This window comes from Anabas testudineus, chromosome 5 (assembly GCF_900324465.2).
Source record: "Anabas testudineus chromosome 5, fAnaTes1.2, whole genome shotgun sequence".
Classification (NCBI taxonomy): domain Eukaryota; kingdom Metazoa; phylum Chordata; class Actinopteri; order Anabantiformes; family Anabantidae; genus Anabas; species Anabas testudineus.
In genome coordinates, this window is record NC_046614.1 from 4179756 (window position 1) to 4203222 (window position 23467).

At 39.6% G+C, this 23467-nt stretch overlaps 4 protein-coding genes and 1 long non-coding RNA gene across 9 annotated transcripts; 2 read left to right on the top strand and 3 right to left on the bottom strand.

The window, feature by feature from the left end:
* Window positions 1-152: 152 nt before the first annotated feature.
* On the bottom strand, window positions 153-2559 carry ghrh (growth hormone releasing hormone). 2 transcript variants are annotated; one of them, XM_026349260.1, is made up of 6 exons: window positions 2460-2559; window positions 2129-2234; window positions 1288-1386; window positions 760-864; window positions 545-670; window positions 154-445 (listed from the first exon to the last, which is right to left on the bottom strand). In XM_026349260.1, exons 2-6 carry the CDS (start codon window positions 2206-2208, stop codon window positions 433-435), a joined length of 423 nt encoding a protein of 140 aa, XP_026205045.1. In that variant the 5' UTR covers window positions 2209-2234; window positions 2460-2559; the 3' UTR covers window positions 154-432. The 2 variants fall into 2 exon arrangements, with proteins under 2 accessions (XP_026205046.1, XP_026205045.1); XM_026349261.1 differs by lacking the exon at window positions 2460-2559 and having other exon boundaries at window positions 153-445; window positions 1288-1399; window positions 2129-2203.
* A 1050-nt stretch (window positions 2560-3609) lies between these two features.
* Window positions 3610-9189, top strand: cdk5rap1 (CDK5 regulatory subunit associated protein 1). The gene is made up of 13 exons (XM_026349497.1): window positions 3610-4205; window positions 4291-4394; window positions 4478-4512; window positions 4620-4720; window positions 4799-5009; window positions 5173-5293; window positions 5607-5837; window positions 5965-6062; window positions 6180-6235; window positions 7068-7198; window positions 7321-7470; window positions 7896-8036; window positions 8936-9189. The coding sequence occupies exons 1-13, from the start codon at window positions 3929-3931 to the stop codon at window positions 9035-9037; spliced, it is 1758 nt and encodes a 585-aa protein (XP_026205282.1). The 5' UTR covers window positions 3610-3928; the 3' UTR covers window positions 9038-9189.
* Window positions 8725-10195, bottom strand: LOC113155028. Its single transcript, XR_003298092.1, has 2 exons — window positions 9838-10195; window positions 8725-9717 (listed from the first exon to the last, which is right to left on the bottom strand). It is a non-coding gene; the product is annotated as an uncharacterized LOC113155028 (long non-coding RNA).
* Window positions 10196-11135: 940 nt separating this feature from the next.
* On the top strand, window positions 11136-16715 carry LOC113153981 (CDK5 regulatory subunit-associated protein 1-like). The gene is made up of 13 exons (XM_026347924.1): window positions 11136-11731; window positions 11817-11920; window positions 12004-12038; window positions 12146-12246; window positions 12325-12535; window positions 12699-12819; window positions 13133-13363; window positions 13491-13588; window positions 13706-13761; window positions 14594-14724; window positions 14847-14996; window positions 15422-15562; window positions 16462-16715. The coding sequence occupies exons 1-13, from the start codon at window positions 11455-11457 to the stop codon at window positions 16561-16563; spliced, it is 1758 nt and encodes a 585-aa protein (XP_026203709.1). The 5' UTR covers window positions 11136-11454; the 3' UTR covers window positions 16564-16715.
* Window positions 16251-23299, bottom strand: LOC113153982 (bactericidal permeability-increasing protein-like). Of its 4 annotated transcripts, none has more exons than XM_026347929.1 (17): window positions 23165-23299; window positions 22960-23016; window positions 21133-21240; window positions 20924-21038; window positions 20705-20836; window positions 20446-20601; window positions 20252-20315; window positions 19515-19575; window positions 19345-19436; window positions 19062-19238; window positions 18910-18969; window positions 18662-18829; window positions 18508-18575; window positions 18364-18406; window positions 18228-18291; window positions 17363-17439; window positions 16251-17243 (listed from the first exon to the last, which is right to left on the bottom strand). In XM_026347929.1, exons 3-17 carry the CDS (start codon window positions 21233-21235, stop codon window positions 17202-17204), a joined length of 1422 nt encoding a protein of 473 aa, XP_026203714.1. In that variant the 5' UTR covers window positions 21236-21240; window positions 22960-23016; window positions 23165-23299; the 3' UTR covers window positions 16251-17201. The 4 variants fall into 4 exon arrangements, with proteins under 4 accessions (XP_026203714.1, XP_026203711.1, XP_026203713.1 ...); XM_026347926.1 differs by having other exon boundaries at window positions 21133-21312; window positions 23165-23298; XM_026347928.1 differs by lacking the exon at window positions 23165-23299 and having other exon boundaries at window positions 22960-23065.
* Window positions 23300-23467: the final 168 nt, after the last annotated feature.

Genomic DNA, 23467 nt, shown 5'->3' on the forward strand with positions numbered 1-23467 from the left:
TGTTTTTATAATAACAGAAACAACTTTACAATATCCTGAAATAATAAATAACTACAACTTTAATTCCAAATAGTAATAAATCAATAGAAATAGACATTTACTTCACAGCAGAGCTCTCCATTTAGAATCATAAGCCCAGTACATAATCTGTACTGACTGTGGTAGCGGTGGCTCCCCAGTTCAGTGACTCAAAAAATATATTATCAAATGTCACAGAATGAACCAGACCGACTTTTTCACACACATTTACATTCTAATGTTTATGTTAAAGTGAGATTGAACGTGTTTTTTTTTTTCTTAATAGCTTTTAATGGTAATTTTAAAAATATTACAATATTATGTTTAGCTGTGAAGAACAGTTCCGTATAGGAACACAGGCAGTGATGGTGGTGACGAGCACTGGCAGCTTCCAGTTTGTCTAAACCAACAATCTCAACTCAGCAGTCTGGAGAGAGGGGAAAAAAATCCGACATGTCACTGTGATTGAAAGGATAGGGATTGTTTAGTGTGTCTTGAGCTTTATGATGTCTTTCTGTTTTATTACCTGGGCTTCATGATGTTCTCATGCACTGCTCTGTATCTCTGATCACTCAGGATGGATGTCAGATCTTCTTTATAGGTCCCTTCATAGATGTCTGACTGGCGTTTCATGTAGCTCTCACTTTCATCTCTAGGGGAAAAAAAAACACAATCAGTTGCACATTTCAGTTGTTGGATTTGCACATATTGGAGTGATGTTGTTCCTCTTGTGCTACTTACCCCAGTCGTTTGCCCATGATGGTCTGAAGGAACTTCCTGGCTGAGATTTGGCCCAGGACTTTCCTGTAACTGTTTGTGAAGATGGCATCGGCGTGGCGCCCTGAGCTACAGACGGATGGTGGGATAAACCCCAGTTCACATCAGTTCAGTCATTACACAACGGTGCAGTAAATCAACAACAAAAGAAAACCTATGGGAATCATCTAGTCTGTCTAGAAACACTACAGCATATTTACTGATCAGCTTAGTGGGAAGAAAATGCACATGCACAAAGCACTGGTTTTAACAACTGTAATCTCTAAATTATCCAGAGTAAGTGGGACACTTTTTTGAAATGGAAATATTAAATGGACTGTATATTTATAATGCTGTGCACAATTTCAAATATCTCTCCACCATAGCACTGCTGTGCTGTGGTGGAGACACAAATCTGACATTTAAAATCTGAAAAAAATAAGATTAAACTTTAGGTACACGGATGCTTTGTGTCTTTTATATCAGCCACCTCGTCCATATTAGCAAACTCACCGGGATTCTGCCCTGGGTGGGCTTGCGTCCTCCAGCAGCTGCTCTGATGGATTCTTAATAGAAGACGTCATCAGGATAGACGTGTCCCTCTGGCCGAATCTGAGAAACATCTCTATTAACTGAATGAGCAGCATCTTCAAGTATCTTCACACTCATTAAACCACAATTGGGCAGATTTGTTTAATTTTTACAATGACAGAAAGCAATTTCATTAAAACCCACTGTTCTGACCTTGAAGTTGGACTTCTGGACTGTTCCGAAAAATGTCCTCAGTCTAACTGCCGAATGCTCTAGCTCTTGTACAATTACATATTCTGTTGCTTAGGCAGTGATTAAGGTGCTGTGCAAAAGCAACACAGTGACAAATGCAGACACCTTGACCCCTGTTAGCATAACAAGTGCAGAGGGCACAGCTATGACATCTAAAGCAGCCAGTTTAACCCGTCACACACTACAAGCATGGATGTTTCCGTCCCGTTAGCCCTGACACTGGGGTCAAGTCACCTTTAAGCTCAAATCTGTGTTAGGTCCAGTGCCTTGTTTCTGGCTGAAAATGTGAATATAACTTCATATTCTCCATTTCACACAGTAAAGCTTTAAACTAATGACAAAGATTATCTATGTCATTAGTTTAACATGTATTTCATGTTGTCATTTGCGAATGTTCCAAAAACCTCAAAGTAATAATTGTCCACCATTTCCTTCAGTATTTCTGCTGCTGTCTCTTGGTGTCTGAATCATCTTCATGCACAATTACAACACTGAAACCTTGACTAAAATCAGCAATAAGGCAAGTGAACAAGAGAATGTGAAGAATTTCAACAAATCTGCCAGCACCTACCTAATAGAAGGATAAAGCGGGGAGCCTGATAAAGACATGACCAGGCAACAGAGCAGCAGCAGTGCAGCTTTCTCCATCATCACAGCTGGTCCTAGAGAACAGGCAGCTGGAATAAATGACAGGAGTAGAAATCATGTTAGAAAGAAAAAAAAACCTGCTGAAACCACAGTTCTCCCTCAAACAGCATCACTGCTCTGCAGGAGGAACTGAAGTTGCATCTGTAGTAGATCTATACTGTGATGGAAAATATCAACACTTCAGTTGAAATGTTTAAAATAAAAAAAAAAAACGTAGATATGACATTTTTACACACATACACATAAGATATTACCTAAATGTTTTATAGGAATTCTAACCGTCCCTTCAGTCCCTCTTTATTCCGTGCCTTTCACTCTCATCTTCTCTCACAGTCAGGAAAGAAAAAAACCCTGTGAAACAGTGCTGTTTGTCATCCCTACAACCATGGTCAGTTTATACTGGACCTGTAGCTCCCAGTCACTCCCACTTCACACATGATCACTCTCTCTCTCTCCTCGAGCAGAGCTGCCTGTGTGCTCTCTCTTTCTCTCTCTCTCTTTATCCTTGTCTTGTCTTCACATTTTTTTTTTTTTTGTATAAATGCAGTTATTAAATACAAAGTGTGATTGTCACAGTTTATAATGTCATTATTGGCACATTGCTCCACAGTACACTACAATGAAAGCAAAACAGTGTGCAGAACAAATGAAAATATTTAAAAATAAAATACTATACATGGTAAGAAGAGGTGTAGTTGTAGTTTAAAATTACCATTACCATCTAACTTCTACCTCTATAATGCAAGCTGGTCTCTAAATTATTATGTTGTGGATCAAGGAAACAGCATTGGAAAAAAAATGATATTGGACGCAATGAAAAAGAATAAAATTACATTTCATAGCCTACGTCGAACCCTACAAAACATTAAAATTACTTTCCAAAAAATAAAAAAATGTACATGTATTTCTTAGAAATAAAATGTAATATATTTAAGTTAGCCTCTTTGCTGCATGCTTGGATGTTAATTAGTTCATACTATATTTAAGGTTAGGTTAGGTCAGTGTGTTACAGAGGTAATGTGTTAATGTGTTCATGTTTATAAATTATATACAGTTTATTATAAGTTCATGAGAACGTTGTGAAGCCCACAAAACATTTTTTTTAGTAAACTATATATATGGTGTAAGTGTACTTTTAAATCTGTAATAAAACCTTTTAAGCTGCATATATGGTGTACATTTTAATTTAAATTTGTAAAAAATATGTTTTAACTGTATATATAGTGTAGATTTTAATTTAAATCGGTAAAACTCTTCTAAAACTGTATATATAGTGTACATTTTATTTTAAATATTTGAACACCACAGCATATTTCAACATCACCGGTCCACTTTCACGGATTGAAGTTGATATGAAGCGTTCGGAACATTGTTTTACATTGGGCGCGTTTTTAGTCGGACCATAAAACTAAACGTACCGGGGGACATCCTTGACTCGGTGACAGCTGGTAGGATACAAGAGGATTCTCTGTCGTCTGCTTCTTATTTCCTTTAAAGACACGCCACAGTGAACAAACCTTGGTGCTGTCGTGGTCCTCAACAATTTAACCGAACAGTGTAGTACTAAAAGTATGAGAATTGGCTTCATACTTCACAACTCATGAATTATTACTAGTTATCTTGTAGTCTCTAGTTCTAATAGACAGAGAGTAAACAACTAAGACTAAGCGACTGCTCAGTTAGTGCTGAAAACGACAGACGTTGCACTTATAGGCAACTGAGCATGAAACACCACAGGAGTTTAAAATCCTTATTGATTATTTCCCAGCACTGGCTTCCTGTCAGAAGGATCCAACCCAGATATTGCTCCAATGTAGCTAACACCGGTGTCACTCCAAGAAACCATAAGGCAAGTGTAGACAAATTGAAGACCGTGTTATCATCTGGTCCAAGTTTTCAGGATTTCATTAGAGGAGTTCCTGTTAAGATTTCAGATGGAGAATTCTCAGACAAACATTGTTATCTTTCCGAGGCGCTGGAGATGGGCAACTCCAGGAAAGGTTAGTTTACATCGCTAAAAACCAGCGGCAAAGTATATTTCTATAGTTTGGAGATGAATGCGCAACGGGTTTTGTCTCATGACAGTGTATTTTGAAACCTATGGATGTCAAATGAATGTCAACGACACAGAGATCGCCTGGTCCATACTGCAGAGGAAAGGATATCAACGCACACTTGACCTAAATCAGGTACAGATGAGCTCTACTTTCATTAATGTATTAATATCACACATGTCAGCTTAGCTCAGCTCAGGATGTGTTCATGCTTGCAGGCAGATGTTGTCCTTCTGGTAACATGCTCCATAAGGTACGATAATGTTACAAACTTTAAAGACTTATCTTCAAAATGTCACACTCGCAGAAAAAAAAGATGGTTGTAGTGACAGGTTTGCATTTTTTTTTCTGTCATGACAGAGAAAAAGCCGAACAGACCATTTGGAATAGGCTGAAAGAACTGACAGCTATGAAGAAGAAACGTCTGAAGTCACATACACCAATGAAAATTGGGATTTTAGGTAAATGTCTTCACACACATTTTACGGCCCTTACAGAGTCCACAAACATACTCTATATGGATGAATGTGTTTGTCCAGGTTGCATGGCAGAGAGGCTAAAGACAGAGCTTTTGGAGCGGGAGAAGCTGGTAGATGTTCTTGCTGGGCCAGACGCCTATCGGGACCTTCCCCGCCTCTTGACAGTAGCTGATGGAGGTCATCAGGTGAGCAACGTGCTGCTGTCATTGGAGGAGACCTACGCTGACATCATGCCTGTCCACCAAGCTCCTCAGGGATTCAGTGCTTTTGTGTGAGTGTGTTGATGATTTACATAGCAACTGGGATTTTAGGAGGAAATAATCAGTACAGCATAAGTTCATGCTTAGTCTCTAATTGTATTATGATTGCATTAGTTTTTTCTAGAGCACTTTGAATCCAGTTAAGTTGTACCAAAATACTTTCTGCGTCAACAGGTCAATCATGCGAGGCTGTGACAACATGTGCAGTTACTGCATTGTTCCCTTCACTCGAGGTAGAGAGAGGAGTCGACCTGTCAGCTCAATACTGGAGGAAATCCGTATGCTCTCAGACCAGGTCTGTTTGATTCTCAGTTCCAGAGTCAACCAGTTAAACTCTGCACTCCTTTAACTAGTAGACATGGACTGATAGGTGCACAGATAGACAGCTCCTTGCTACAACTGTACATGTTGATTGCGTTAATGTTTGTTGTAGAGGACTTCAGAGATATATGCTGGTACTAGGGCAAGCAGAGCTTTAAACAGTCTGTGTAAGTCTGTGATGTACAGTATGATCAATAGTTCACCATCAGTTGCAAGTTTAAGTTCAGCTCCCCAAAGTAATATTAATGATGGTGAACAAATAATTCAAGCTGTCTGATTCTTATCAGGGTGTGAAGGAGGTGACATTGCTGGGTCAGAATGTGAACAGCTACAGAGACATGTCAGGAGAACAATTCTGTGGCTCAGACCTGACCAACCTCAGCAGAGGTTTTAAGACAGCTTACCGAACAAAAAGAGGTGGTCTGCGCTTCGCCCACTTGCTGGACGCAGTGTCGCGCATCGATCCCGACATGAGGATCAGGTTCACATCCCCTCATCCAAAGGACTTTCCTGATGAGGTACACTTTTGACATTTTGTAAACACAGCACTGACTGAAAAAAAGAAACAAAAGCTTGACTATAGTTTCCTGTATTAACTTCGCTGAACGAGGCTTCATGACTTGGTTTTTGTGTTGGTCTTCACAGGTTTTGCATCTGATTGCAGAGCGTGGGAACATTTGTAAGCAGATCCACCTTCCAGCACAGAGTGGGAGCAGTCAAGTCCTGAAAGCAATGCGCCGTGGGTAAGAGACCAGTGCGATTTTCACAAATGCAAAGCTCAGTTTGGAAAGCTCATTTGTAAAGTCTCTATAAATGTTAGTAAATGTTCTATTATGACGTTCTTCTCTTTGAAAAATTAGCTACACAAGAGAGGCCTACCTTGATCTTGTGGATAATGTCAAAAGAATAATCCCAGGTAGGTTAAAAACCCTTTCCACCCTAGCAATCCCAGTATCAAGACATCTGTCATGATTGCACATCTCCTGGCCACAATTGTGAGGTCATCCGCCGTGCCCCATCCTTTCTTAAACAGGTCTATTGCTATTATTACAAGAGCTACTGTTGATTAAATTGGGGTATGTGTTTTCAGACAGAATCTAGACCTTAACAGGGTAAGAAAATTAGGTCTCTCTTTTAATTTAGACTTGTTTCCACCAAAAAGTTATTGGTACTTTTCTTACCCAGGAACTTCAACAACCTTCCCTGGAGGAAACGTCTGTGTGGAAATTATGATTTGCATTTCCACAGTTTTGAACATGGATGTGGTGTGTGTTGCGTAGTTGAAGGCTGGCAATTGAAATCCTAGCGTTACTTAAGAGAATGTTCTTCTTTCTGGTAAAAAAAACAACTCACCTACTCTGCCACATAAATGCAATAGCTACAGTATATTCTGACCTTAAAATGCATTTGGCACAATAATACAACTGCATCAGCTTTTCAGCCAATTTCCAGACGAGCAGAGTGGTTACAGTAAGATATCTCATGTCAAATACTGCAGTATACAAAGCTGCTTCTTGAAAAAAATAAAATCTAGCTATGTCAGCAGAGAAGGTTGTTCATAGTGAAAACAAAAAATCATGACTTCTGTTAAGACACAAACACTGAACAATACTACAGGATTGCAAGGACAAATCCTTGCAAGGACAAATCCTTGCAATCACAGGAGGAGTGGCGCTATCTTGGGAAATAATCATTTAAAAATTATTATTATATATATGTGTTGGCTGTATTTTATGTGTGTCTACTAGGGGTGAGTCTCAGCAGTGACTTCATCTCAGGCTTCTGTGGTGAGACAGAGGATGATCACCAGCAGACTCTGTCTCTGATCAGAGAGGTGGGCTACAATGTGGGATTCCTTTTTGCCTACAGTATGAGGAAGGTGCGCTATTGTGGATTCGTAATGTATATGAAAACATTCATTCTCACGATAAAGGTTTATAAGCAGCTAAGAATTAAATCCAAGATGATATTTGCAAGAGCTTGTCTCGTCCTTCTACTCAGAAAACTCACGCCTACCATCGGCTACATGATGACGTGCCAGCAGAGGTAAAGCAGTGGAGGCTGGAGGAGTGCATTACTGTGTTCAGAGAGGAAGCAGCAAGGGTCAATGCAGCTTTCATCGGCAGCACACAGCTTGTACTGGTGGAGGGAGTAAGTTCTGCACATGTGACTAACACAAAGCCCAACATGATCTACTTAGTGATCTTAGGTTCACTCTTAATCAATTGTTGTACAATTGTTCTGCAATTGTTATATCTACTATATATTCAACATCCTATGCAGGGTCACTGCAGGGTGTCAAGGAGTAGAGGGCATTACACTGGTTTGTAATTTTCCACAATAAGTGTCAGATCTTTTTTTTTCTTTTTACTTCATAACAACATGATGTAGATGCAGGATAATCAGTAGTTTCATTCTTTCTTCAAAAAGAGGGGGACTCAATTTTCCTATAGACATAAAGACAATTATAACTCTGCTTACCATCAATAAAGGTTTTATTCCTATACCAGTGTACTAGGGGACTTTAACCTGTTACCAGGCTACATTCCTTATCTCAGGTTTCCATTGTTATGCAGGAGAGTAAAAGATCTGCCAGTGACCTGTGTGGGAGAACTGATGGCAATATGAAAGTGATTTTCCCCAAAGAGGAAGTTGCTGTTCAGCCTGCAGAATCCAACTCTGCACCGATCAGCGCTGGAGACTATGTGCTGGTGAAGGTAAGTAAAGTTTGCCTCATGCAGATGATGCAGCTATAGAGAGTCCCTGCATTTGAAAAATGTCTTCAAAATAGACTCTGACAGACATGGCTGATAATATTGGTGAATATTTGTTTAACACAGATGTAGTAGTTTCACAAGAAACAATTGCTGCACTGAAATGCCAAAGCTATGCCTGAGGGTTTGCTAACAGGTTTCTTTTAAAAACTGTGTGTAAACAGTATATGTCTAGCTCACGGCACTGTATACTAATACTGTATCTCTCTCACACTTCCCGAATTAACACATTTAAAGACCTCAGAAACTTAATTTTTTCAATTAGCATTAGTGTACGTGTTGGGATCCAAGATATTTGCTACTCTCTACTGCAGTTAGAACATTTTCCCTTGAGAGTTAACATTAGCAAGTACCGTAAGAGTTGTTCTTTCCTAAATAGCAACTCTGCTTCCAAATCAAGATAATGGTGCGTCCATACATAGGAAACAGATTGGCCTTTTGTATGAGGTCTCCAAGCATCACTATACACTTGACTCCTTCAGAGGATCGTAAATATGCTTCTACTAAATGTGAAAACCTGCCCATGTTTCCTTCAGTGCAACTTTCATCAGTAGTTTCTCATTTGTTAATTTTTTCTCTTTATTCTCAAGTTTGGAAGCATCTGTATATTAACTTTCAATTAAACCAACCATTCGAAGTTTGAAATATTTTAATGGAGTCGTGTAAAAGACGAGCTGTGGCACATCAATGATAAAATCAAGAGACAAGGTAGAAAAATAACAACATTTCCTGCCAGTCAGCAGTAGGAGGACCGTTGTCCCAGTCTGTAGCTTTCATATGGTACTTTCACAGATTTCAGTGTCCAGTCATTTATTCTTTATTATGTTTTGTCTTTAATATAGATTTTGTCATCCAGCTCCCAGAGTCTGAGAGGTCGAGCCCTAAGTCACAGCTCCTTGAGGCAACACACTGATGAACATGTGGCCACACACACACAACCATGAGTGAAATCTGCCACTGACTGACAATAACTGAGGGAACTTTTTTTTTTAATTGTCACTCTTCCTTCTTCTCTTGTCTGACACATGGAAGCTGTTTTATGTATATGAAAGCATGAAAGCATAAAAGCATAAAGCATAACATCATTATAATACTACAATGTGTTTAAAGCACAGTACTGTGATTAATTAGTTGTGTCTGAAGCAGCCGTGTTTGATTGATTTCATGGCATTGTGGATGTTTTTTCCCCCCAAACTGCAGCATAAATGTCATGGTTCAGCAAATTTGTAGACACAGTCAGAAACTTTGAAAGACAATTTGCGTAAAGTCAGCAGGAGAAAATGCTGCGATCTGCTGTGGAAGGAGCATGTTATTTCAGAAAAGATGATTGTGGTGACGACAGCAAACTGCGTCCCGCAGTAACATCTTGTGTTATGACAGGACTGCAGTAACATCTGATCTACATTTTCAATGCAGAACCCCTACTGAGTTCACATTTAACATACAAAAGGAGAAGATGGTTAAAAAAAATAAAAGTGATAACCAGATGCAAACTGGAGATTTCCCAGACTTTCATGCTGCAATTGTGCCTGCATGGTGACACACAAGTGCAGAAATTCATTCAAGTTTTCTGCAATGCAGTTCAACTGGTGAACTGAACATCTGTCCCAATCAGCATGTAGTCCTAGAATAATAATAACAAAAAAAAAAAACACAGTTCAGAAGCAAAACAGCTTTATAGTTTTAAATGTCACATTAGCCCTTATTAAAATCTACGTCATATTGTAAATAACACATCTCTGACCTTCAGGACCTGAAGCTGGGTCTTCACGAGCTTCATCTTTCCAATTGAAGGAAGTGGGTATCCCTTTGCAAGTTGAACTATGAAGCAATTTAGAAAAGGTAGTCACAAAAATCTGATGTGGCAGGAAGTACAGTGACATTAATTGCAAAACACAGAGTAATATAAACTTCATCATATTTAAATCTAGTGTGTTGCACCCTTATGAAAAGAGCATGTGAAATTAAAAGGTTGCGATTTCACGTGAATCAGAATTTCACATTTGGGATTCACATGGGATGAAGATAATGCAAATGGTCTGCACTTATATAGCGCTTTTCTACCTAGCTGGTACTCAAAGTGCTTTACACTGCATCTCATTCACCCATTCACACACACACACACACACACACACACGGCAGAGCTGCTATGCAGCTGACCTGACTCTCCGGGGGCAACTTGGGGTTCAGTATCTTGCCCACGGACACTTTGACACGTGACATGGCAGCCGGGAACATTGCTCCACAGTACACTACAATGAAAGCAAAACAGTGTGCAGAACAAATGAAAATATTTAAAAATAAAATACTATACATGGTAAGAAGAGGTGTAGTTGTAGTTTAAAATTACCATTACCATCTAACTTCTACCTCTATAATGCAAGCTGGTCTCTAAATTATTATGTTGTGGATCAAGGAAACAGCATTGGAAAAAAAATGATATTGGACGCAATGAAAAAGAATAAAATTACATTTCATAGCCTACGTCGAACCCTACAAAACATTAAAATTACTTTCCAAAAAATAAAAAAATGTACATGTATTTCTTAGAAATAAAATGTAATATATTTAAGTTAGCCTCTTTGCTGCATGCTTGGATGTTAATTAGTTCATACTATATTTAAGGTTAGGTTAGGTCAGTGTGTTACAGAGGTAATGTGTTAATGTGTTCATGTTTATAAATTATATACAGTTTATTATAAGTTCATGAGAACGTTGTGAAGCCCACAAAACATTTTTTTTAGTAAACTATATATATGGTGTAAGTGTACTTTTAAATCTGTAATAAAACCTTTTAAGCTGCATATATGGTGTACATTTTAATTTAAATTTGTAAAAAATATGTTTTAACTGTATATATAGTGTAGATTTTAATTTAAATCGGTAAAACTCTTCTAAAACTGTATATATAGTGTACATTTTATTTTAAATATTTGAACACCACAGCATATTTCAACATCACCGGTCCACTTTCACGGATTGAAGTTGATATGAAGCGTTCGGAACATTGTTTTACATTGGGCGCGTTTTTAGTCGGACCATAAAACTAAACGTACCGGGGGACATCCTTGACTCGGTGACAGCTGGTAGGATACAAGAGGATTCTCTGTCGTCTGCTTCTTATTTCCTTTAAAGACACGCCACAGTGAACAAACCTTGGTGCTGTCGTGGTCCTCAACAATTTAACCGAACAGTGTAGTACTAAAAGTATGAGAATTGGCTTCATACTTCACAACTCATGAATTATTACTAGTTATCTTGTAGTCTCTAGTTCTAATAGACAGAGAGTAAACAACTAAGACTAAGCGACTGCTCAGTTAGTGCTGAAAACGACAGACGTTGCACTTATAGGCAACTGAGCATGAAACACCACAGGAGTTTAAAATCCTTATTGATTATTTCCCAGCACTGGCTTCCTGTCAGAAGGATCCAACCCAGATATTGCTCCAATGTAGCTAACACCGGTGTCACTCCAAGAAACCATAAGGCAAGTGTAGACAAATTGAAGACCGTGTTATCATCTGGTCCAAGTTTTCAGGATTTCATTAGAGGAGTTCCTGTTAAGATTTCAGATGGAGAATTCTCAGACAAACATTGTTATCTTTCCGAGGCGCTGGAGATGGGCAACTCCAGGAAAGGTTAGTTTACATCGCTAAAAACCAGCGGCAAAGTATATTTCTATAGTTTGGAGATGAATGCGCAACGGGTTTTGTCTCATGACAGTGTATTTTGAAACCTATGGATGTCAAATGAATGTCAACGACACAGAGATCGCCTGGTCCATACTGCAGAGGAAAGGATATCAACGCACACTTGACCTAAATCAGGTACAGATGAGCTCTACTTTCATTAATGTATTAATATCACACATGTCAGCTTAGCTCAGCTCAGGATGTGTTCATGCTTGCAGGCAGATGTTGTCCTTCTGGTAACATGCTCCATAAGGTACGATAATGTTACAAACTTTAAAGACTTATCTTCAAAATGTCACACTCGCAGAAAAAAAAGATGGTTGTAGTGACAGGTTTGCATTTTTTTTTCTGTCATGACAGAGAAAAAGCCGAACAGACCATTTGGAATAGGCTGAAAGAACTGACAGCTATGAAGAAGAAACGTCTGAAGTCACATACACCAATGAAAATTGGGATTTTAGGTAAATGTCTTCACACACATTTTACGGCCCTTACAGAGTCCACAAACATACTCTATATGGATGAATGTGTTTGTCCAGGTTGCATGGCAGAGAGGCTAAAGACAGAGCTTTTGGAGCGGGAGAAGCTGGTAGATGTTCTTGCTGGGCCAGACGCCTATCGGGACCTTCCCCGCCTCTTGACAGTAGCTGATGGAGGTCATCAGGTGAGCAACGTGCTGCTGTCATTGGAGGAGACCTACGCTGACATCATGCCTGTCCACCAAGCTCCTCAGGGATTCAGTGCTTTTGTGTGAGTGTGTTGATGATTTACATAGCAACTGGGTTTTTAGGAGGAAATAATCAGTACAGCATAAGTTCATGCTTAGTCTCTAATTGTATTATGATTGCATTAGTTTTTTCTAGAGCACTTTGAATCCAGTTAAGTTGTACCAAAATACTTTCTGCGTCAACAGGTCAATCATGCGAGGCTGTGACAACATGTGCAGTTACTGCATTGTTCCCTTCACTCGAGGTAGAGAGAGGAGTCGACCTGTCAGCTCAATACTGGAGGAAATCCGTATGCTCTCAGACCAGGTCTGTTTGATTCTCAGTTCCAGAGTCAACCAGTTAAACTCTGCACTCCTTTAACTAGTAGACATGGACTGATAGGTGCACAGATAGACAGCTCCTTGCTACAACTGTACATGTTGATTGCGTTAATGTTTGTTGTAGAGGACTTCAGAGATATATGCTGGTACTAGGGCAAGCAGAGCTTTAAACAGTCTGTGTAAGTCTGTGATGTACAGTATGATCAATAGTTCACCATCAGTTGCAAGTTTAAGTTCAGCTCCCCAAATTAATATTAATGATGGTGAACAAATAATTCAAGCTGTCTGATTCTTATCAGGGTGTGAAGGAGGTGACATTGCTGGGTCAGAATGTGAACAGCTACAGAGACATGTCAGGAGAACAATTCTGTGGCTCAGACCTGACCAACCTCAGCAGAGGTTTTAAGACAGCTTACCGAACAAAAAGAGGTGGTCTGCGCTTCGCCCACTTGCTGGACGCAGTGTCGCGCATCGATCCCGACATGAGGATCAGGTTCACATCCCCTCATCCAAAGGACTTTCCTGATGAGGTACACTTTTGACATTTTGTAAACACAGCACTGACTGAAAAAAAGAAACAAAAGCTTGACTATAGTTTCCTGTATTAACTTCGCTGAACGAGGCTTCATGACTTGGTTTTTGTGTTGGTCTTCACAGGTTTTGCATCTGATTGCAGAGCGTGGGAACATTTGTAAGCAGATCCACCTTCCAGCACAGAGTGGGAGCAGTCAAGTCCTGAAAGCAATGCGCCGTGGGTAAGAGACCAGTGCGATTTTCACAAATGCAAAGCTCAGTTTGGAAAGCTCATTTGTAAAGTCTCTATAAATGTTAGTAAATGTTCTATTATGACGTTCTTCTCTTTGAAAAATTAGCTACACAAGAGAGGCCTACCTTGATCTTGTGGATAATGTCAAAAGAATAATCCCAGGTAGGTTAAAAACCCTTTCCACCCTAGCAATCCCAGTATCAAGACATCTGTCATGATTGCACATCTCCTGGCCACAATTGTGAGGTCATCCGCCGTGCCCCATCCTTTCTTAAACAGGTCTATTGCTATTATTACAAGAGCTACTGTTGATTAAATTGGGGTATGTGTTTTCAGACAGAATCTAGACCTTAACAGGGTAAGAAAATTAGGTCTCTCTTTTAATTTAGACTTGTTTCCACCAAAAAGTTATTGGTACTTTTCTTACCCAGGAACTTCAACAACCTTCCCTGGAGGAAACGTCTGTGTGGAAATTATGATTTGCATTTCCACAGTTTTGAACATGGATGTGGTGTGTGTTGCGTAGTTGAAGGCTGGCAATTGAAATCCTAGCGTTACTTAAGAGAATGTTCTTCTTTCTGGTAAAAAAAACAACTCACCTACTCTGCCACATAAATGCAATAGCTACAGTATATTCTGACCTTAAAATGCATTTGGCACAATAATACAACTGCATCAGCTTTTCAGCCAATTTCCAGACGAGCAGAGTGGTTACAGTAAGATATCTCATGTCAAATACTGCAGTATACAAAGCTGCTTCTTGAAAAAAATAAAATCTAGCTATGTCAGCAGAGAAGGTTGTTCATAGTGAAAACAAAAAATCATGACTTTTGTTTAGACACAAACACTGAACAATACTACAGGATTGCAAGGACAAATCCTTGCAAGGACAAATCCTTGCAATCACAGGAGGAGTGGCGCTATCTTGGGAAATAATCATTTAAAAATTATTATTATATATATGTGTTGGCTGTATTTTATGTGTGTCTACTAGGGGTGAGTCTCAGCAGTGACTTCATCTCAGGCTTCTGTGGTGAGACAGAGGATGATCACCAGCAGACTCTGTCTCTGATCAGAGAGGTGGGCTACAATGTGGGATTCCTTTTTGCCTACAGTATGAGGAAGGTGCGCTATTGTGGATTCGTAATGTATATGAAAACATTCATTCTCACGATAAAGGTTTATAAGCAGCTAAGAATTAAATCCAAGATGATATTTGCAAGAGCTTGTCTCGTCCTTCTACTCAGAAAACTCACGCCTACCATCGGCTACATGATGACGTGCCAGCAGAGGTAAAGCAGTGGAGGCTGGAGGAGTGCATTACTGTGTTCAGAGAGGAAGCAGCAAGGGTCAATGCAGCTTTCATCGGCAGCACACAGCTTGTACTGGTGGAGGGAGTAAGTTCTGCACATGTGACTAACACAAAGCCCAACATGATCTACTTAGTGATCTTAGGTTCACTCTTAATCAATTGTTGTACAATTGTTCTGCAATTGTTATATCTACTATATATTCAACATCCTATGCAGGGTCACTGCAGGGTGTCAAGGAGTAGAGGGCATTACACTGGTTTGTAATTTTCCACAATAAGTGTCAGATCTTTTTTTTTCTTTTTACTTCATAACAACATGATGTAGATGCAGGATAATCAGTAGTTTCATTCTTTCTTCAAAAAGAGGGGGACTCAATTTTCCTATAGACATAAAGACAATTATAACTCTGCTTACCATCAATAAAGGTTTTATTCCTATACCAGTGTACTAGGGGACTTTAACCTGTTACCAGGCTACATTCCTTATCTCAGGTTTCCATTGTTATGCAGGAGAGTAAAAGATCTGCCAGTGACCTGTGTGGGAGAACTGATGGCAATATGAAAGTGATTTTCCCCAAAGAGGAAGTTGCTGTTCAGCCTGCAGAATCCAACTCTGCACCGATCAGCGCTGGAGACTATGTGCTGGTGAAGGTAAGTAAAGTTTGCCTCATGCAGATGATGCAGCTATAGAGAGTCCCTGCATTTGAAAAATGTCTTCAAAATAGACTCTGACAGACATGGCTGATAATATTGGTGAATATTTGTTTAACACAGATGTAGTAGTTTCACAAGAAACAATTGCTGCACTGAAATGCCAAAGCTATGCCTGAGGGTTTGCTAACAGGTTTCTTTTAAAAACTGTGTGTAAACAGTATATGTCTAGCTCACGGCACTGTATACTAATACTGTATCTCTCTCACACTTCCCGAATTAACACATTTAAAGACCTCAGAAACTTAATTTTTTCAATTAGCATTAGTGTACGTGTTGGGATCCAAGATATTTGCTACTCTCTACTGCAGTTAGAACATTTTCCCTTGAGAGTTAACATTAGCAAGTACCGTAAGAGTTGTTCTTTCCTAAATAGCAACTCTGCTTCCAAATCAAGATAATGGTGCGTCCATACATAGGAAACAGATTGGCCTTTTGTATGAGGTCTCCAAGCATCACTATACACTTGACTCCTTCAGAGGATCGTAAATATGCTTCTACTAAATGTGAAAACCTGCCCATGTTTCCTTCAGTGCAACTTTCATCAGTAGTTTCTCATTTGTTAATTTTTTCTCTTTATTCTCAAGTTTGGAAGCATCTGTATATTAACTTTCAATTAAACCAACCATTCGAAGTTTGAAATATTTTAATGGAGTCGTGTAAAAGACGAGCTGTGGCACATCAATGATAAAATCAAGAGACAAGGTAGAAAAATAACAACATTTCCTGCCAGTCAGCAGTAGGAGGACCGTTGTCCCAGTCTGTAGCTTTCATATGGTACTTTCACAGATTTCAGTGTCCAGTCATTTATTCTTTATTATGTTTTGTCTTTAATATAGATTTTGTCATCCAGCTCCCAGAGTCTGAGAGGTCGAGCCCTAAGTCACAGCTCCTTGAGGCAACACACTGATGAACATGTGGCCACACACACACAACCATGAGTGAAATCTGCCACTGACTGACAATAACTGAGGGAACTTTTTTTTTTAATTGTCACTCTTCCTTCTTCTCTTGTCTGACACATGGAAGCTGTTTTATGTATATGAAAGCATGAAAGCATAAAAGCATAAAGCATAACATCATTATAATACTACAATGTGTTTAAAGCACAGTACTGTGATTGATTAGTTGTGTCTGAAGCAGCCGTGTTTGATTGATTTCATGGCATTGTGGATGTTTTTTCCCCCCAAACTGCAGCATAAATGTCATGGTTCAGCAAATTTGTAGACACAGTCAGAAACTTTGAAAGACAATTTGCGTAAAGTCAGCAGGAGAAAATGCTGCGATCTGCTGTGGAAGGAGCATGTTATTTCAGAAAAGATGATTGTGGTGACGACAGCAAACTGCGTCCCGCAGTAACATCTTGTGTTATGACAGGACTGCAGTAACATCTGATCTACATTTTCAATGCAGAACCCCTACTGAGTTCACATTTAACATACAAAAGGAGAAGATGGTTAAAAAAAATAAAAGTGATAACCAGATGCAAACTGGAGATTTCCCAGACTTTCATGCTGCAATTGTGCCTGCATGGTGACACACAAGTGCAGAAATTCATTCAAGTTTTCTGCAATGCAGTTCAACTGGTGAACTGAACATCTGTCCCAATCAGCATGTAGTCCTAGAATAATAATAACAAAAAAAAAAACACAGTTCAGAAGCAAAACAGCTTTATAGTTTTAAATGTCACATTAGCCCTTATTAAAATCTACGTCATATTGTAAATAACACATCTCTGACCTTCAGGACCTGAAGCTGGGTCTTCACGAGCTTCATCTTTCCAATTGAAGGAAGTGGGTATCCCTTTGCAAGTTGAACTATGAAGCAATTTAGAAAAGGTAGTCACAAAAATCTGATGTGGCAGGAAGTACAGTGACATTAATTGCAAAACACAGAGTAATATAAACTTCATCATATTTAAATCTAGTGTGTTGCACCCTTATGAAAAGAGCATGTGAAATTAAAAGGTTGCGATTTCACGTGAATCAGAATTTCACATTTGGGATTCACATGGGATGAAGATAATGCAAATGGTCTGCACTTATATAGCGCTTTTCTACCTAGCTGGTACTCAAAGTGCTTTACACTGCATCTCATTCACCCATTCACACACACACACACACACACACACACGGCAGAGCTGCTATGCAGCTGACCTGACTCTCCGGGGGCAACTTGGGGTTCAGTATCTTGCCCACGGACACTTTGACACGTGACATGGCAGCCGGGAATCAAACCACCAATCCTGTGATTGGCAGACAACTGCTCTACCTATTGATCCATAGCCACCCATAATGTGAAATACAAAATATAAAATGCGGCTTGCACAATAAGTCAGGTTTCTCTAATGTGGTTATGACAAACACTGAGTGCACCAAACATTAAACGTTGTGAACTGTGGGTCTATGCTGCTTGAGATGAAAGGGTGACTTTCCTTTTATTATAGATCAGGAGGGGTTGGATTTTGGAGATGTTTGCTGATGTTGGATTTGAAATTTGAATGGTGGTCTAAAAAAAAAGTACCCCTGAAATCTGAAGCTGGATTTGAACAGCATGCAGCAGCGTGTAGAGCAGTTTATACCGAGCTGAAAATACAAAAACTCACCATTTAGTTTGGGTATCACCACCACTTTAAGAACGATTTGTAGGATATTGTCGAGGGTTCCAACCTGTAGGTTAAGGAAAGGATTAGTTAGTTCTGTTGATAGACAGTGTGACTCATGTTAGAACACAGCTCTCACCTGAAACTGTCCTACGTAACTTGTCCCCAGGGTAAAACTCATTCTGTGCAAATGAGGCAAAATTAGATTGGGCTGTTCAACACAAGGACCTTTTGGCCCCATTTTTCCTATCTGAGAACTAGTGCTGATTATGTAGTAACTTACTTGTTAAGGGTGACAGCTCCAGCCAGCCTCATTTCACTAACAAACAGTTGGGCGCTGACGCTGGTCTCCTGTGAAGATGACATTTGAAAAGCTTTAGATTTTTTTTCTTTCTAACAACACCATAGTTTTTCATCATTGCATCTTTGCCACATACCAAGTTCAGAACAAAAAGAGGGGACAGTGTGGCGTTGGGCTGAATAGCATAGGCCGTCACTGTGCCAGTGGCCTGGATGGTCACGTTGTTGGGTTTAAAGGTTACGATGGGAGTTTTCACCGTCTTCACAAGCAGTTTCATCATCAGGCCTGGGAAGAGCTTGGTTAACTGAAAATACACTGTGTTGGAGCTGACGAATCACAGAGGAAGATTGTGTCTCTTATAAAATCAGTGGAATGTGAGGTCACCTGTGGGATGAAGGCTCCAAATGTTTTGGTGTTGAGGCGCAAGGGGGAGCTTTGAGGGATCTTTTGTGACAGACAGAGCAAGAGAAGCTGTAGTTCAGTCTAACGACATGAAATGAGATTCCGTAGATTAAAGAATTGGGCGTGGAGCTCACCATGTCATCAGTGACGTAGAGGCTGAGGGCTCCAGCTTTGTCGTAGACGAACGCTGCAGAGTTTGCGGTGAAGGCAGACATACCCATATATAGCATGTTGTTGACCTGAGGGGGGAGAGAGAAGGCTATTGGGGAGAATGGAGGCTCCTGATGCTTCCCGATGCTGTAAAATTCCCCCTACCAGAAAAAGAGGCGACAGATGCAGAAAAAAACTATTACTTCTAACCACACAAACTGTTCAGATTGTGAAATGTGCATTGACAGATGAAGTCCACTTCTTTACCTTCAAGCTCAAGTCTATGGAGGACTTTGAAACTGTAGGCGACGACACCATTGAATATTCAATCTCTGCATACTTGTCCACCTGGGCTTCAACTGCAGTAAGGTAGAAAGTCAGTTCTGCATTTAGCATTTAGAAATATCTAAATGATCCATGTAAACAGGATGTTTTACCGTTGAGAGTTTTCAAATAAGGGTTCAAATCAGACACTGCATCAACCACCAGAGGGCAGATCTGTAACAATAAACTGACAAATAGCTAGACTGCAAGGGAAACATGTCACACAGTGATTATCTAACTGGAGAAGCCAGTTCACAGAAATGAATGCTGAGTGAATGCTTGGATGACTGTGAGTGCCACTTCAAATTCTTTACTGAAGTTCAACCTATAGGTAGAGTATATGCCTTAAAATGTACTTTAAGTACAAGTAGTCTATTAGGAAACTTTTTTTTTCCAAGCAGCATTTTTTACTACTACTGAACTCAATGCGTTTTGCAGAAAATCTAAAATGTTCAGGCCTTCAGTAAAAGTCCAAAGTAGCATCAGAATCTTCTCGAAGTATGAACAGTAAAAGTACTCATTATGCATACTGATATATGATGGAATTATAATCAGTAAAGGATTAATGTGTTCCAGCTGGTAAAGTTGGAACTGATTCACATATCTTTATATACTGATCCATAACATGACCTCATTATTTATTAGCTGATTATATTTTCTATTAACTAAGTAACTAAAGCTGTCAGCTACTGTAAATGTAGTTTTTTCCCCCTGAATTGTAGTGGAGAGTAAGAGTAAAAGTTAAATGCAAGTATATCAAAATTGTAATTAATTAAGTAAATGTACTTAGTTACTTTCCAGCTCATATAACAACAGGGACAACCCTGGTTGTTGGCTGGTTTCCTCTTACCTGTTTCTGTAGTGCACTACGCAAAGCCTTTTCTATGAATTTAGTGAAGAGATTGTAAAGCCAGCTGTAACAAACAACAGTCACATGAGTTAGAAAAGTTTCCCGTGCATCCAGCTTGACAAACTAAACTGGAAATTCACATTCCTATTCCATCACATTATTTTAAACAAACAACAGAAACAGGTTCGCTCTACCTGGCTCCGCCATGGAATTTTATGCTCACACTGGCGATGCTGGCCCCACAGCTGACAGCACTGACCGCAGGTCGGCCCGTCCCATCACTCTTTATGGCGATAGTAATACTGATGGTGAGTCCATTCACATTGAGATCAAAAGAGCCACTGTCCTTGCTGTTGAGAGAGAGGGAGAGAGAAGTCAGTGCTGCAGCAGAAATATTACAGAATGCATTTCATTTCAAAGAATAGTTCAAAGAAGAGATCTTGTCTCATTTACATGATTTTGAGGTACTTGACCCTCCAGTTTCCATGCAGACTGATGAAGGCATTGTTAATAGACAGTGTAATACCAGTTCCTGGTACCAGGCCCACTGCAGACTGTGGTAATCCCACTTTCACTATTTGCATACTGTAAGAAACAATGTCTGTTAATAAAGGCATTTAAAAATGGCTTAACCTTAAGAATACAACAGAATTGACAGGAACATTGCCTTACTTGGACAAGGTGTACTGCACTTTCCCAATTGGAGACACATGCTGTGTCCCTGAAATATCTGGGATTTTGATGGATTTGAGTTTCTGCTGGATTGCAGCTATGCCCAGTTGTCTGCCTAAGGGTCAGAAGAGAAGTAAATTTGATGATGAAACTTTGGATCTATTTCCGTTTTTTTAACTATCACAGGAAACTTTAGCTTTAAACATTACCATAGTCAAGGCCTGTCTGTGTTAGCCTGACTTCCACTCCAGGATTGGTGCCTAAAGTCACAGGGATGAGAGCCACCAGAGCGAGCCAGCAGCATGGGGACATCTTGACTGTTGTGAGATCCCAAAGGACACTCGTTTTTATGAGCATGCCCCCATAAGCCAGACAGCAATTCTGCTTTTCTGTTGTGGTTGACAAAACTCATCTCATGAGCGGCGAACACTTTGGAAGCAATAAATCAGTTTGCACCTTTTTTAATCATTACAAGTTATAGGTTTCTTGTTCCTCACTCCAATATGCCCTTCATAGATGAGGAGCAGAGCTTACCATATACCAGTGGTAATAAAATATGTGTGAACGCTGACATGTATTGTCTGGCAGCTCTCCAACCACAATTCCCCCAAGGGGATCAATAAAGTATTCATTTATTAATATTACCTGGTTTTCTGCCTTGACTGACCATGAAATGTGATCTGATCTGCATCTAAGATCGGTGGGCTTAAGCTAGTGACACAATGTAATTAGAGTTGATCTGTGTCTTTATGAAGCATGAAACCATGAAACATTTATAATTCTTGTTGAAAAAGTAGGCAAATCCTTGAATGTAATAACTAGGCAAACCTGGTCTGGCAGCAATGACATCGATATTCTCAGTCTCTTCGCTGTGAGCTGCTCTCTAGAGCTCAATCCACAGCTTTTCTTTGGGTTAAAGTCTTGGCTCAGTGGGCCACCTAAACAGGACGACTTTCTTTGTCAAGTAACTCTGTAGAAGATTTCGGTTATTCGTAATTGGTGCTTTGGTGAAGATCTGACCAAGACTTAGTCATTTGTAAATGAAATTTAAAAACTCAATTAGTGAAAATCTAAATTTTACTAAAGCACACTACTTGAGCAAGTGCACTTGGTTTACTGGACTATCTTTAGTTGGGAATATATACTAGTTGAGGCCTTGAGAAAGTGCTGACTGACGGCAGTGCAGATAAAACCCTATGACAAGACTTCTCATGAGACCCCATGATAAGTTGGCTGACAAGCTGGAGTGTTATTAAACTGTGGACTCACTGTGTTCTTTTTACCAATCTTTATAGTATGGATATTTTCACCATGAGATTCTGAAGCAGAAAACGCCACACATACTGTATGTCAGTGACAACAAATACTGCCTTTAAAAGTATTACTGTCACATGCTGCTCGCCCACAATTTACAGCTACATACGTTGTTCAAAAAATAAATCAAGTGAGCCAGTGTCTGCTTGATGTTGGTGAAGTTGCTCCAGCTTCAGTCTGTTGCAAGTTTGAGTGACAGATACAGACTCTCAACGAGTAGAAGAACAAAGTGAATAATAGATAAATATATCTAAGGCATGTGACTGCCAGTGGATCATCTTCAGTTTCTATGTGGGTCAGAAATGCAGGCCAAAGCTTTTAGATAGAAACACAATGAGCTACAGTATCATACCAAGACCATCAGCACCTCATTTAACCAAAGTAGTCATATTTAGTCTGAATGTAAATCCCACAACAAATAGCAACTACATCTTTCTTTTTGTGAGTTGCATAATTTTAAACCAATTACCATCTAACACTTATTTATTATGCACATTGCTAAGTTGTTTGCCTCTTAAATCAGAGCACAACAAAGCCGTCAATGAAAAGACTAAAGAAAACCAGTGGTTACTGTTGGTTACTGTGTATCTGGTTACTGGCCAGATACACTATCTACTGTTCAGCTCAGTTTTTTGCAGAACATATCTACACATACACTCACAGAATCTCCAGCTCATATTTGTTAACATTACTGCATGCAGTGAGTATGCAACAGCTTTTACCTGGAGCAGCAGCTTGTGAGGACGGTGCAGTCGCTCTCTCCTGATAAACGAGTCTGACTGTTGACAGCGTGGAGTGAAAGAGGAAGAGAGACACATGATCCTAATTTACTTATTTAATCAGGAACTAGGCATGGCTGAACTAAAAGTCACACTAACAGTAACCACAGTTAGTAGTTCACATGTGAATGATTGATGATTTGCTGACCTGCTAGCGTCTAATCTCTTCAAAATCACACAATGCCAACAATGCTGGCTTAATGGCTTATCTGAGTATTGTTTGCATTAAAAAAAGAAGGAAAAAAACTGTCTAAAAACTGGATACAGCATGTAACAAGTTTCTGCATGTTTCTTTCCTGCTGTGTTGTTGCTGGTAAATCTGCTTTCTAGTTCCTTGCGTGAATTTCCAGTTAGGCATTGCACAAGATGCCAAACTGTAAAAAGATACTCCTGCTTGTTCTTAGGGGTTATTATGGAATAGGAACTAAAAGCAATATGTGTTTATCAGGCT

Coding starts and splice junctions, on each gene's coding strand:
- cdk5rap1 (XM_026349497.1), top strand. CDS start 3,929: ATGAAACACCACAGGAGTTTAAAATCCTTATTGATTATTTCCCAGCAC. Junction 6,063..6,179: donor CTGAAAGCAATGCGCCGTGG/GTAAGAGACCAG, acceptor TTGAAAAATTAG/CTACACAAGAGAGGCCTACC. Junction 7,471..7,895: donor AGCTTGTACTGGTGGAGGGA/GTAAGTTCTGCA, acceptor ATTGTTATGCAG/GAGAGTAAAAGATCTGCCAG.
- ghrh (XM_026349260.1), bottom strand. CDS start 2,208: ATGATGGAGAAAGCTGCACTGCTGCTGCTCTGTTGCCTGGTCATGTCT. Junction 1,387..2,128: donor CCGCTTTATCCTTCTATTAG/GTAGGTGCTGGC, acceptor GATGTTTCTCAG/ATTCGGCCAGAGGGACACGT. Junction 671..759: donor ATCATGGGCAAACGACTGGG/GTAAGTAGCACA, acceptor TTTTTCCCCTAG/AGATGAAAGTGAGAGCTACA.
- LOC113153982 (XM_026347926.1), bottom strand. CDS start 21,280: ATGCTCATAAAAACGAGTGTCCTTTGGGATCTCACAACAGTCAAGATG. Junction 21,039..21,132: donor ACAGACAGGCCTTGACTATG/GTAATGTTTAAA, acceptor TCTGACCCTTAG/GCAGACAACTGGGCATAGCT. Junction 20,602..20,704: donor GTCAAGTACCTCAAAATCAT/GTAAATGAGACA, acceptor CTCTCTCAACAG/CAAGGACAGTGGCTCTTTTG.
- LOC113153981 (XM_026347924.1), top strand. CDS start 11,455: ATGAAACACCACAGGAGTTTAAAATCCTTATTGATTATTTCCCAGCAC. Junction 12,536..12,698: donor CAGGGATTCAGTGCTTTTGT/GTGAGTGTGTTG, acceptor CTGCGTCAACAG/GTCAATCATGCGAGGCTGTG. Junction 13,762..14,593: donor TGTCAAAAGAATAATCCCAG/GTAGGTTAAAAA, acceptor TGTGTCTACTAG/GGGTGAGTCTCAGCAGTGAC.